The sequence below is a fragment of the Grammomys surdaster genome, unplaced genomic scaffold (genome assembly GCF_004785775.1).
Source record: "Grammomys surdaster isolate TR1022 unplaced genomic scaffold, NIH_TR_1.0 125849, whole genome shotgun sequence".
Classification (NCBI taxonomy): Eukaryota; Metazoa; Chordata; class Mammalia; order Rodentia; family Muridae; genus Grammomys; species Grammomys surdaster.
Window position 1 is genome coordinate 1,756,065 of NW_021620675.1, and position 14,680 is coordinate 1,770,744.

Genomic DNA, 14,680 nt, shown 5'->3' on the forward strand with positions numbered 1-14,680 from the left:
AGTTTAATTTTTAGTGTTCTTCAACTTACAGATTTTTTTAACAATTCTTTTAAAGATTTATTTATTTTATGTATATGAGTACACTGTAGTTGTCTTCAGACATATCAGAAGAGGGCATCAGATCCCATTACAGATGGTTGTGAGCCACCATGTGGTTGCTGGGAATTGAACTCAGGACCTCTGGAAGAACAGTCAGTGTTCTTAACTGCTGAGCCATCTCTCCAGCCCCTACAGATTTTTTTTCTTTTTAATAATGAAGGAGTCTCAGCATATAAGAAGAAGAATTGGAAGTATAATCTGTTCCAGTTAATAAACCTTTAGAAAACACCAGGGTTAGCATTTTATAAGAGTTCAGTATAACTTAATGATTTTTGTATGTGCCATTAGGTATCCAAAGTAGTTGTTTGTATGTACATAATGTCACAGACTCGTAGCAGGAGGGCAGGAAGTGTGCCACGTTAGTTTGTTGTTTGCCTGATTTGGAGTTGGTAGGGTGTTTGTTGTTTTGTTTTATTTATTTTAGTTTTTACTTATTTATTTTTTATGTGTATGGATCTTTTGGCTGCATGTATGTATGTGTACCATATGAAGGGCCTACAGAAGCCTGAGAGAGTATTAGATCCCCTGCAACTGGAATTATAGATGGTTGAAAGCCACAATGTGGATACAAGAAGTTGAATCTGGGTCCTTTGCAGGAGTGGCTAGTACTCTTAACTGCTGAGTCCGCTCTCCAGTTCCCCTATTTTAATTTCTTTTAAGGCAAGATCTTGCTGTGGAACCCTACCCAGGCTTTAGTTGTGGCCATTCTTCTTTCTCTGCCTCCCAAACGTTGGAGTCACAGGTGTGACCCACATAATCAGTTAACTTTCTACTGTTACACTGTAGTGTCCATATAGTTTGGTGGACATGCTTTAAATGTGTTGGCTCTGTTTGCCTTTGGTGGGCATATTAGGCTGGTGGATGCTCTCTCATCCTCTGCCCTTATTTTGCATTTTGAGATCATATCAGTTTGATCCCTCCTTTTTCTTTTCTTTCCACCATGCCCAGCTCATTGACTCTTCTTTGTTTGTTTTCTGTATTTGAGGGTGTTATCTTTAGGTTTATTATCTTTCTTTTGTGTGTATGGGTGCTGTGCCTGCTTGCCTGCCAGGGAGAGAGAGGCTGCCATCCATTTCTCAGAACATGTGTTGTAGGGTAGAGTTGATTCATGATTAGGGTTCAGTAAACCTTAAAGGAAAAAAACCTCAGTGTTTCTTGTATCTTAGTGCAATTATTTTTGGTTTTTGTATTCATGTTTTTGTTTTGGTGCTGAAGATGTAAAATAGGGCCTTATATATGGATACCTGGTAGGCCAGTGCTGTTTCACTATGATATGTATATATACATACATACGTGTATGTGTGTGTGTGTACAGCACACGTATGACTTGTGTCAGTGAAGGCTAGATCCTCTAGGACTGGAATTAACAGACAGTTGTAAACCCCACTTGGGAGTAAAGAACCGAACCAGGTCCTCAGCAAGGGCAGTGAGTACTTTTACCTGCTGTCTCTCCAACACCATTTGTTATGTTTGTTCATTATCACATTTACTTAGTGTATGTATCCACGTGGCACAGCACGCACATGGAGGTCAGAGGACACTTTTAGGAGTTAATTCACGTTTTACCATGAGGGTCCCAGGGATAGAACTGAGTTCTCAGCTTTCGACCAAATTCTTCCTTAAAAAATTTTTTTAAAAATTTTATTTGTTTGTTTGTCTGTTTATTTAGGATGTTTGAGGCAAGTTTTCTGTGTAGTTTTGCCTATCCTGGAACTATCTCTAGACCAGGATGACCTGGAACTCAGAGATCCACCTCCCTCTGCCTCCCAAGTGTTGAGACTAAAGGTGTACACCACCACCATCCAACCCCTGATTTAAATTTCTTTTTATGCCAAACATGGTAATACATGCTTTTAATTATAGCATTTGGGAGGCAGAGACAAGCAAAGTAGCTTTCTGTGACTTCAAGGGTGGCCTGATGTACAGAATGAGTTCCAGAGCAGCAAGGGTTATAGAGTGAGACCTTGTGGAAGGAAGGAAGGAAGGAAGGAAGGAAGGAAGGAAGGAAGGAAGGAAGGAAGGAAGGTAGGATGGAGGGGGGGGGGGTGGGAGGGAGGGAGAGAGAGAGAGAGAGAGAGAGAGAGAAAAGGAGGAGGAGGAAGAGGAGGAGGAGGAGGAGGAAGAGGAGGAGGAGGAGGAGGAGAACAGAGTAAACAACCACTTCTCTTTCCTGTATGTGTCAGGGGATGGTGGGGGGCACGGTGCCCATGAATACCAGAAGAGGATGTTACATCCCAGGAGCTGAAGTTACAGGCAGTTGGAAGTTGCCCATTTTGGAAACCGAACTTGGGTGTTCTGCAAGAGCAGTACCCACTGAGTTGCTGTGGCGTCTCTCTGGCCCCATGTTTTTATTTTGTTAGATTCAGCTTACCCTTTGGAATGCTAATTGTTTCAGGCATTGACTAGACCTTTGAATTTCATAAGTATCAGAAAGTTCATTATATATCTGTAGCCTTATTTTTGTCATTGATAAAAGTATTGAATAAGGACATTTTCCTTAGCAATAAATAATGCAGGAAAAAATATTTAAAGGTATACACAAAGCTAGAGAGTTGGCTCAGTACTTGCTGATCTTCCAGAGGACCCAGGTTTGGTTCCCAGCACCCATAGGTTACTCAAAGCCTTCCCTAATTCCAGTTCTTGGGATATCCAACATCCTCTTCTGACCTCCTTGAGTACTGGACACACATGTGACACATGTGTATATGTGCAGACAAAACACATAAAGTAAATAAGTAGATCCTTTTTCATAACTAAAAAAAAAACATGTAACAGAAGAAATCTAGGTGATAGTTATTGAGTATGTAACAGATTTCTAGTTTGAGGGTAATTCAACTTGTTGTGTTGTATTTGATTTCTGAGATTGGGTTTCTCTTTGTAATAGCCCTGGCTATCCTGGAATTTGCTTTGTAGACCATACTGAACACATGGAGATCCACCTGCCTCTGCCTCCCATGTGCTGGAATTAAAGACTTGTGTCACCACACCCAGCCCATAAGTCAACATTTTTACATTTTACTTTTCTTCCAGGGATCCATCTGTCTCTAAGTCTATAGAACGAATCTTCAAAATCTGGGAAGATCGAAATGTGTACCCAGAAGACATGATTGTGGCATTGAGAGAAGCTTTAAGTAAGTTCCTTTTCTTTACTAAAAGAATTTAAGTCAGTCTTTACAGTTCTGTCTGTACTTATAGATATTTCAGTTGTATAACACTAAAGGGGGTGGAAGAATCTGGCTTGATTTGTTTAGAATTGAATACATAAATATATGAATGTTTGAACTCAAAATAGAACTGAATGGTGTAGGAAGTTAGATCTTTGTCTCTGCCGACTAAACGCAAGCATGTTAAGTGAGGATACCCTTCTGTTTTTTTTTTTTTGGTTTTTCGAGACAGGGTTTCTCTGTGTAGCCCGGGCTGTCCTGGAACTCACTCTGTAGACCAGGCTGGCCTCGAACTCAGAAATCCTCCTGCCTCTGCCTCCCAAGTGCTGGGATTAAAGGCGTGCGCCACCACCGCCCGGCCTGAGGATACCCTTCTGACTCTTTTCCTGTATTTACTTTCATTAAGTATTTCAGAGTATTCATTGGTTATGTTTAATAAATACTGCTCAGTCTTCTTACTGTTGGGGAAAGTTTGGCCATGGTTTCACAGCTTTTAAGTTGGTGGTGAGCATTCTTGAGTAGTCTCTAATCTCCATTTGACTTAGATTTGCAGTAAGTTATATATCTATTCTTGGGTTTGTGTGTGTGTGTTTGTATGTGTTTAAGTACATTAGTTCTTACATATAAGATTTAGGTAACCAAATCACTGAATAGAAATTGATAATAGTTATTACTGTGACCAGTATCAGACCATCACTAGAGATTTGGTTTTAAAAGTACACCTTCTAAGAAGCTGCTAAGTCCTTCATATGAGTTTGTGTTCTATTCAAACGTAACTTATTTTTAGTGTCTACCTTTTTTTTTCCGAATTGAAGGTTTCATTAATTATATATATTTTTACAATTATTTAATAGCTTCTTAGATTTGGTGGGTGTTTTCTGGTTTTGCTTTTGTTTTTATAAAAATGAAAGAAAAGAAATGAAAGAAACTGCAGAGTCACGGATTGCCTTTTTTCATGCTACAACTTTGGCACTGAAGTGGACAGACAGAGCAGCTTCCCATAATGCCAGACTGCAAAAACTGCAATGTTTTCCAGGTACCACTTTCAAAACTCAGAAGCAGCTGAAAGAAAATCTGAACAAACAACCGAATAAGCAGTGGAAGAAATCACAAAGTAAGGAACAAAATCTCAACTAACGTAAAATTACCTCCTCCTTTTGGAGCAGAAGAAAATGTAGACCATTTGACATCGTACCTGGCATAAACCATGGGCAAGCCTGTGTCTTCCAGGCCTGGGAGGCTCCCAGTGACTTAGACTAATCAAGCCAGCATGAAGTTACTTCTTTAAAAACAAAAAACAAACAAACAAAAAAAACTACTATTAAAGGAAATACAGAAAAGGGTTTAATTGAGTGAAGATCCAGGAGTAGTTGGGGTATTGAAAGAAGAAAAAAAAATACTTGCTAGTACCCAGGCAGTTCCCACGTTCAAAGATTTGTGAAGTTAGAGGCAGCTGGCTTTACACCACAGAGCGGAAGAGGAGACTAGGCATTAAGAAGCGTTTCTCTGGGAGCCATGAAAGCCTTCAGATTTGGGGATACACTCTACCACTTTAGACTTGGGCCTCCAATTTTGGCCAGAAACATTATCTGGAGCTCCTGTTGTGTTTGTCCCACTTACCCAGCATGATATCAAGGGAGTGGAATGCTGCATGTGATAGACTGTTGTGGGCAAACTGAGGAATGTCGAGAGACTGGAAGGTTTGGAGGGATGAAGGTGAAAGACAGTGGAGAATTGGGAGGTGACATGAGAGTTGGGATGTTTGCTCCATCAAGCATGTGGTACTCGCCATGGCTAAGGGAGTCCTCTGGCACCCTGTTGTCATACATTGCATGCTTAGGAACAGCGGGATCCATCAGTTTGACCAAAGTTCAGTCACAGCGATAATGCGTTTAGACCTTTGTTACTCTGAACTGAGTCAGCTAAAATATAATCCAAACTTAACCAGATGGGAGTTGATATTTGTAGACAATCTTCTCCGTCCAGTGCTCAGGAGTAATTGGATGTCTTGTTCCTGAACTCTCTTACACTGGGATACTGAGATTTTCTTACACTTGATGAAACTAGGAGAAGGTACTTCATGTACCTACCTCAGTGTCTTCAAATCATTAATTTGGGAATTTAACAAGTCTGTTGGAGGTAAGTTGGCTAGACTTATCTAAGTAATTTATTTTTCTATTGGCCATATTTAGGAGTGTTAAATTTCATAGTTAATTTACTGCAGGATTATATTATGACTTATGTGTGCATGACTGCTGTATGTTTGCAGAGTACACCCTTAACTCTACATTTCAGTTTTCCTGAATTTGGCTGAGTCTTTGTGCTGTATTCTTAATGAATTTCTATTTCCTTCAACAGCATCCACGAATCCAAAAGCTGCTCTCAAATCTAAGATTGTTGCTGAGTTTCGAGTAAGTTACAGAGTGCACTCGGTGTACCAGAGATGATTTACTCACCTCTGAAGCCAGACCCTGTTATACTTAGGGAATATTGCTCTGTTGTACATAGGGAATCCAGAACAGGAATAGCTTGCCTAGAGGTTATCTGTTTTTTTAATGGAGAAACAGCCTTTTGGAACATCTGCTGCTAACTTAGCTCTATGCATAGTTTATAAGCTTCCTTTTTAAATTCAATACTACTAAATTAAAATTTTCTTAAAGCAGAACAAGACTGTATATCTAATTAAATTTAAGGAGTGTGTAAGGGTTTGTTATAGTGTTAACCTTGTTTCTGTAAATTAACTTGAATAATTAGGGACTGGGGAGGGCCACCAAGCCTGCTAGCCTGAATTTGCTTTCTGAAACACACATGAGAGGAGAGCGCCGACTCCTGCAAGCTTTGCCGGCTGACCTCTACACGTGCACTATGGCACCCACATGCTGCACAGATTAAAAATTCAATGTAGAATTTAAAAACATTTTTAATTACAAAAAGGATTTTTTTTTTAAGTATATAATTTACTGGTTGTGATGGTGAAAGGCTTATTCTGTCACTCAGGAGGCAAGAACAAATTTGAGGCCAGCCTGGTCAAGCAAGTTTCAGGGCTATGTAGGAAGATCCTATCTTCCAAAACCTAAAAGTAAGTGTATATCTAAGAGTGTGGTTTTGACATGAGAATTAAAGATTGATTTCTGTTGCTCAGAGGAAAGACAAAAGTTTTCCCCTAAGGGCTTTGCTAGTCGTTAGTCTGATACATCTAGGGGAGAGAATATATAATCCTATGAATGAAATTTGACTGTGGTCTGTGTTCAGTCTCAGGCCCTCATTGAAGAATTGTTGATGTACAAACGCTCAGAAGATCAGATTGAACTGAAGGAGAAACAGTTGTCAACTATGAGAGTGGATGTCTGCAGCACAGAAACTCTCAAGTGTTTAAAAGGTAACAGATTCATCCTTTTAAATAAAATAGCTCAGTGTTTCCTTTCTTGATCTTTGATTTTATGTAATCAGACTAGTTTGTCCCATAAAGAGAATTTTCAGTGTGGTTCTGGGATGAGTCACCCACAGTGTTTAAAGAGCGGTAGAGTGAAACAATTTTCAGAACCCTTGTGGTTCCACTGATTTCCCAGGTAACAGTTTGATTTGTATAAACCTCACAAATGAATAAATTTCCCTGCAGAGGGGCAGGTTTTGTCTTTTTGTGGGTTTCAGAAGATTTATTTATTTCATTTTCTGTGTATCAATATTTTGCTAGAATGTATATATATCTCACATCCTGTGCCCAGTGCCTACAGAGGCCAGAGGAGGGCGTTGGATCTCTTAGGGTTAAGGATGGTTGTGTGCCATCATCAGAATGCTAAGAACAGAACCTAGGTCCTTTGCAAGAGCAGCAAATGCTCTTAACTGCTGGTTTTGGTTTTGGTTTTTTCTTTCACTGGGGGTGGGGGGGTAGGGAGTTGTTTGTTACAGGGTTTCACACTGTAGACCAGACTAGTCTTGAACTCACAGAGATCTGCTACCTGTCTCTGCCTCCTGTGCACCACTATACTTGGCTTCAAATACAAATTCTTATTCTCACTTTCATGCTGTTTTGTATTATAAACCGTCAGCTGTTCCTCCCCTTTGTGGTTCCTTGGTTTTGTTCTTTAGTAAGATCATTCGATCGTCTTGTAAAGTCTGCTTAATTCCTCTCCTTGTTCACATTTTAAGTAGTTAAAATTATACTTGTAATTTATTAGAATCTAAATGTCCTGCAGTCAGAGTTTTTTTTTTTTTTTTTCCGAGACAGGGTTTCTCTGTGTAGCCCTGGCTGTCCTGGAACTCACTCTGTAGACCAGGCTGGCCTCGAACTCAGAAATCCGCCTGCCTCTGCCTCCCAAGTGCTGGGATTAAAGGCGTGCCCCACCACTGCTCAGCAAGCTCTTTTTTTTTCTAAAGAGCAAAATCTATACTTCATAGCAAAGTCATGTTGGTGAGGGTTGTGGTATTTGTTTAATGTTCTCATTTTGATTCAGACAAAATGGTGAGTTACCCAGCATGAGTGCTGGGAACTGAACCCAGGTCCTCTGGAAGGACAGCAAATATCCTTAACCACTGGACCTCTCTGTTCCACACCCTTCATTTTGCAAACATTCTCCATGCTCCTCCTCAGGAATATCAGAATAAAGTTCTACTTTTTAAAAAAAAAAAAAAAAAAACTTGTATTTACTTTCTGTAGTGCAGAATATTCTACAATATGTCTCTTCCATGAGAAACTAAAGTTCAGAGAAGTTAAGTTAAATGTTCCCATTTTGCTTCAGTATCTATATGAAGTTAGACTTGGCTAAGAATGTATTCTAAACTGGGTAGCTGTGTTTAACAGCTAGTGGGGGGAGGGAAAGTGTGTGCTGCTGCCAACACACACATACCCCATTTGTAACAGTTCACATTGACACAAATGATGCTTCTAGCTCTGTTCATGCTTTACAACAGTGACAAAGATCTGCTAATGTGCATTTAGTTACCAAAGATCGTGATGCCTGGCCTTCTATTTTGTCATGTTTCTAAGGGTGTGTCCCTTCAGTGTAAACAGAATATCTTGGCAGAGCAAGAGTGAGTGATGGTACACTTGATGGTCAGAGTGACTTCAGCACTGTCCACTCATCCCTGTCCTGTGCACCACATGTTAACTGAACATGAGGCATCGAATTTAATCCTAACCACTATGCACAAGCATCCTGCAGAGCTCTGTGCTGCCCGTGAGAGACCTGAGGGCTCATGCAGAGATGCGTAGCTGCTTACACTTCATAGCTGATGAAAGGCAAAGACAAGTGAATGCCCTTATGCAGTGCTGTATTTCAGCAGGCACAAGGAAAGGAGCATTTGCTGGATTTTAAGGACACTTTGCAGAGAAGAGTGAAGAACTTTTGTCTGATGCCCCAGAGATGACTTAACTTCTCTGAACTTTAGTTTCTCATGGAAGAGACATTGTAGAATATTCTGCACTACAGAAAGTAGATACAAGTTTAAAAAAAAAAATGTGGAACTTTATTCTGATATTCCTGAGGAGGAGTATGGAGAATGTTTGCAAAATGAAGGGTGTGGAACAGAGAGGTCCAGTGGTTATGGATATTTGCTGTCCTTCCAGAGGACCTGGGTTCAGTTCCCAGCACTCATGATGGGTGACTCACCACCATTGGCCTGTAATTCCAGTTGCTCACTTGCTCACATAAAATAAAAAGTTTTTTAAAAAAATGTAACCAGTTCAGCTGAACTTTATCTTAATTACAGTACAGACACCTTTATTCTGGAGTCACTCTCACAAGTTCACATGGATCTGTTTTTGTCGATCTGTGCAGTGTGTGTTGGGGTGTGGAGGAGATTAGGTTTGTAGTCTGGTAGCACAAGTCTGTAATATTAACCACTGGGGAGAAGTTGGAGGACGAAGAACAATCTGAACAACTTCTTGAAACTCTATATCAACAAAAGTTTAAACTAGAAATACTACTCACTAAGAGGCAGATCTGGTAGCGCATACTAGTACTCTGAGCACTGGGGAGGCTGAGGCACAGGATCGTGAATTTGAGGCCATCGTGGACTTCATGCATAGTGAGATTAAGGCCCGGTCAGTCTGCATAGTCACTCTCTTAACACCAGGGCAACAAGGAAAGTGTCACAGAACAGTAACAACTGTGGCATGGAAAGGAATTTCACTCAAAGGATTAACTTTTTTACTTTTCTAATCTTGATATAAATACTTTCTCCATTCTTTCAGATAAAACAGGTGGGAAGAAGTTCTCCAAAGAATTTGAGGAAGCAAGTTCCAAGCTAGAGGAATTTGTGAATGGATTAGATAAACAGGTGAAAAATGGGCCCTCACTAACAGAAGCATTAGAGAACGCTGGAATTTTCTATGAAGCACAGTACAAGGAAGTGAAAGTGGTAGCTAACGTAAGTAACTCCGACTGTTACCTATTGAATGCTTCCTGTGTGTCAGACACTGCTATACAGGGTGACCAGCATTGAGGGTAAGCACTAGAATTAATAGTTAGTATCCTCTGCAAGACAAAGCTGGTAGATTAGATTAACACATGGATCTTGAGGGCTGGAGAGATGGCTCAGCAGTTAAGAGCACTGGCTGCTCTTCCAGAGGTCCTGAGTTCAATTCCCAGTACGCACATGGTGGCTCACAACCATCTGTAATGGGATCTGATGCCCTCTTCTGGTGTGTCTGAAGACAGCTACAATGTACTCACATATATAAAATAAATAATAAATTTAAAAAAATATTCTCTTTTTAAAATTATGAATCTTTCAGATACTGACACTCATGTACAATTGTGTCTTAGTATTTCTTTATTTCTTTTCCTTTTCTATAGTATCCTATATATTTAGAATATTACAAGGATATTTTTTAAAAGCTGGGGTACCATAATGACTAGAGGTACTATAATAATTTTTAATTACTTTTTAAAATTAATTTTTAATGCAAGTGGTCAAAGAAGCAAAGATTTGATAATTTAGGTTGCTGGAGTGAAGTACTAGTTTTCTTGAGGAGAAGGTGTCATGACCCCTTCCTCAGGTCATGCACATGTACAAAGATACCAGATATAGACATAAAAGTTTATCCTCATGGGGACAGACCTTAAGGAAAGCCTGCAGTCATTTCCTAGAATATTTTAATGAAAGGTTTCAGCTTCAGCTAACAAGAAGTAATTCCTCCAACCTCCAGAAGTGCCTAAGTTACCATAACAACTCATATTGTAACTAGTTCCTCTGCTTTTGATTTTTTTTATCATGCCTTAGTGTTTCTTTTTTATTATTAATTTTACTTTCTAGAAGTTCACAATATTATAGAAATGAAAACTAAGACTAGAAATATAAATGGCTAAAACATATGACTCTCTATATAGACTTAATAGTTTTAGTGTCTGGTGAGATGGCTTAAAGGGTAGTAAAGGCACTTACTGCCAAACCTGATGACCTGTGTTCTGTCCCTGAGACTCACATGGTAGGAGAAAACCAGCTTTCCCACAATTTGTTCTCTGCCTGCTATATGTTTGTTGTGGCATACACTTACCCATATGCCCACCTACAGAATAAATATGTGTGATTTATGTATTATTTATTGAAATATGTATTTGCTACTATCCAGTATGTATAAGTTTTATAGACACATACACATTTTTAAATTTTATTCTTATTGAGTAGCATGGCACATACATCCATCAGAGCATGACCTTTGGGAATCAGTTCTCTTCACCTTGGATTTCAAGAAGCAAAGTACAGTTACCAGGTTTGTCAGTAAGTGCCTTTATCTGCTGCGCTTTCTGGACTCTCAGAAAGCAATAACAACAACAAACAAAATTGATTGAGTCAGTTCTGCCCTTCCTCTTGTCAAAATCTCAGCCATTTGAGTATCTAATGTTGATTCCCTGTGCTAGAAAGACTACTGAAAACCCTGCTCATTAGTGTACTTGACTTTTTGTGTCCTCTTTGTCTGGATACTCAAGTTTTTACACTGCTCCCCAAAAGCGGAACCTCAGAGAAGAGACCACCACTGATATCAACCAGCTTTCCTCATGGACTTCCTGCTGCTGCTCTTCACTTACATTTTGGTTGCTCCAGCAGTTTTGAATACATGCAAATAGATGTGTGGTATTCTTTGTTGCATGTGTTGTGTGAAGGTGTGCACATGTGCAGTGCCTGGATGTGCACATGGGGAGGCAGGAGGTTGTTGACTTCAGGTGTCCTCCCCCCAGGATTTATTTATTTTAGTTTTATGTGTATGAGTGTTTTGTCTACATACGTGTCTGCACCATGTACGTACTGTGGGTTCTGGATGAACCCAGGTCCTCTCCAGCCTTCTTTATTAGATACCGGATCTCTCACTGAACCTGAATCCTACTGTTTCAGCTAGACTGGCTCACCAGCAAGTCCTCGGGATCTTCCTGTCCTGTCCTGACCCTTCCACCCACAACACTGTGTTACAGTCACCACACCTATCTTTAAGTGGGTATTGGGTACTGAACCCGCCCAGTGAGACATCTCTCATACTTCTGGGTTCTATCTGTCTAGGTTTTTTGGTGTTGGGTTTTTTCGTGTGTGTGTGTGTGTGTGTGTGTGTGTGTGTGTGTGTGTGTGTAAGAGATAGCTGTTTTAGGATCCACCCTCAGACTGACCTTGAACTCAGAGGCCTGCCTCTGCCTTCTGCCTCCTGGGTGCTGGGGTTAAATGTGCACGCCACTGTACCAAACTTGTATTCTCACCACCCCCAGCCCCTCTCAAGATTTATTTATGCATATGGGTGTTTGGCTTCATGGACATCTGCACACCAGAAAAGGACACTGTATCCCATGGGACTACAGTTATAGACCGTTATGAGCTGCTGTGTGGGTGCTGGAAACAGAACTCAGGACCCCAGGAAGAGCAGCCAGTGCTCTTAGCCACTGAGCCGTATCTCCTGCACATGCAGCCCCATGCCCACCTGCCCTACCTTCCATCCCCTTTTGTAAGAATTTTTTGAGATTTCATTTATTTTTACTTTTTTAAATTTACTTTGTGCATGAATATATGCCTCTGTATGCACATCTGTTCACCACATTCATGCAGTATCCTTGGAGTCTAGAAGAGGGTGTCAAGTCTGCTGGAATCTGTAGATGGTTCGAAGCCACCCATATGGGTGCTGGGAATTGAACATGTGTCCTCTGGAAGAGCAGTCTGTGGTCTTAAACTGCTGAGTCATGTCTCTAGTCACATGCCTTTGTATGTGAGTGTTGTCTACATGTATGTATGTGTACATGACCATAACATGTGTGCCTTGTGCCCTCAGAGACAGAAAGAGTTAGATCTGGAACTGGAGTTACAAGCAGTTGTGACCCACCATGTGGGTTCTGGGAAACCTAATCGAAGTTCTCTGTAAGAGTAGCCAGTGTTCTTATCTACTAAGTCCTGGGATTACAGACAGGTGCCACTGTGCCCAGTATATTAGTTAGTGTCTTTTTAAATAGTGTTTTTTGAATATCTAGCCAAAATAAAGTAATACCTACAATGTGACAGTTCAAGACTCAAAACAAAAGGAAGGGGAGGGGTAAGGTGGTTTAAGTGTGTAAGCACCTGCTACCAAACCTAAAGACCTGGGTTTGATCTTTCAGACCTGAGCAATGGAGGGGAAGAACCAACTTTCACAGTTTGTTCTCTGACCTCTGCACATGCAATGTTTTAAAAAGCACCTAGCTTTAAGATAACCAAGAACTGAAGAGACACTAGCAGACCACTGGGATGGCTCTGCAGGTAAAGATGCTTTCTGCCAGCCTGACAGTCTGACTTTGGTCCCAGGACCCAGAGAGTGGGGAGAAGCACCAGCTCCCAAAGCTGTCCTCCCAAAGCTGGGAGTTGCATGTCATGCTGCGTATTCATACACATTTACAGACACAATAAAGTAGTAAGAAAAAGGAGCCGGACATTGGATTTACAGCAAGTACTGGCATCGGCATCAGCTGTGGTGAGTTGGTGTGTTAGAACGGCAGCTCTGTGCTCTTCGCCCAAACACTCGTGACCCTTGTCTAATCATGACAAAAATCAGCAGACAAATATCAATTGACCTTTGCAGTATTCCTCAGAATTCTTAAGGTAGATAGATACAGTTGTTAAGGTCATCAGAAACAAAGAAATTTCAAGAATATCACAAGAGGGACATGGGGAGACATAACTTCTGTGGGATCTTGAATACAATACTGACTTAGGAAAGGAATAATGGGTAAAAAAGAGGAAATGTGGACAAGCTTTAGTGAATAACTGACTATGACTGATGCAGCATTTCTATCAAATTAAGCAAAGTTTCAGCACATACAAGGCACTTGGCATACAAGCCTGTTGAGACTTGAGTTTGATCCTTGGAGCCTGCATAAAAATGGAAGAAAAGAACTTATTCCAGTTTTCCTGTGACCTCCACATACACATCATGGCCTGGACACCCACATTCATTATACACACAGACACAATAAACTTTTAAAAGATTTCTAACAGTTGTGCGTAGTAATATTCACTGAGTAGAAGTAGATACCCAAGACTACTCTGTGCTCTGTGATATTCTTGTTTTGTGCTAGTTTTGTTAATTGGTACCTAGGTGTTCCTTATGTCAAAGAAGTAAGTGTTTTTTCTCTTTTAGGCTTATAAAACCTTCGCTAACCGAGTAAACAACTTAAAGAAGAAGTTGGATCAATTGAAGTCAACCCTTCCTGATCCTGAGGAATCACCAGTCCCCTCTCCAAGTATGGATGCTCCTTCCCCAACTGGTTCTGAGTCTCCATTTCAGGGGATGGGAGGTGAAGAGTCTCAGTCACCAACCATGGAGAGTGACAAATCTGCCACCCCTGAGCCTGTGACAGATAACCGTGATGTGGAAGACATGGAACTCTCAGATGTGGAAGATGATGGGTCAAAAATCATTGGTAAGGCCTGATATGTTTAAAAAGTAGCTTATTCTGTATTATTCCTACACACATACAGCACACAGAGGAGATAAAGGTATCTCACTGACTGTCTTCCACAGTACTGGAGATGAGACCGAGGGCCTTTCACAGGCAGTATGCCCAGTGTTTATAAATGATTTTATTTTTATGTATTACAGACTAAAAATAGTTTGGATATATTGAGTAAATTATAATACAAGAATTTATAATATTAAAGTGTTTTTGTTTCTTCTCAATGTGACTAGTGTGAGTAAGTGGCTCAGCGGTTAGGAGCACTTGTTAATCTTGCAAAGGATTCAGGTTCAGTTCCCAGCACCCACAGGGCAATTCACTGCCGCCTATAACCACAGCTCCAAGAGATCTGGCGTTCTTGTGCACCCTCCTTGGACACCAGGCAGAAATGTGCACATGAATACAGGCAGAATACTCACACATATAAATAAATCAAAAAATAATTTAAAGAAAAGAATTCTAAAGCTGTACTTTATTAACTACATTTTCACAATTAACTTGAATTAATTTTTG

At 40.4% G+C, this 14,680-nt stretch overlaps 1 protein-coding gene across 4 annotated transcripts in view; it reads left to right on the forward strand.

The window, feature by feature from the left end:
• The window catches only part of Rprd2 (regulation of nuclear pre-mRNA domain containing 2), a 53,881-nt gene that overhangs the window by 27,027 nt on the left and 12,174 nt on the right, over positions 1-14,680 (forward strand). For 2 of the 4 annotated variants that reach the window (XM_028789631.1, XM_028789634.1), the window contains exons 3-8: positions 3,130-3,230; positions 4,300-4,377; positions 5,622-5,674; positions 6,516-6,642; positions 9,457-9,632; positions 13,852-14,134. In XM_028789631.1, the coding sequence (XP_028645464.1) occupies positions 3,130-3,230; positions 4,300-4,377; positions 5,622-5,674; positions 6,516-6,642; positions 9,457-9,632; positions 13,852-14,134 (818 nt within the window). The remainder of the gene's footprint in view (positions 1-3,129; positions 3,231-4,299; positions 4,378-5,621; positions 5,675-6,515; positions 6,643-9,456; positions 9,633-13,851; positions 14,135-14,680) is intronic. The other 2 variants (XM_028789633.1, XM_028789635.1) reach the window with 1 other exon arrangement.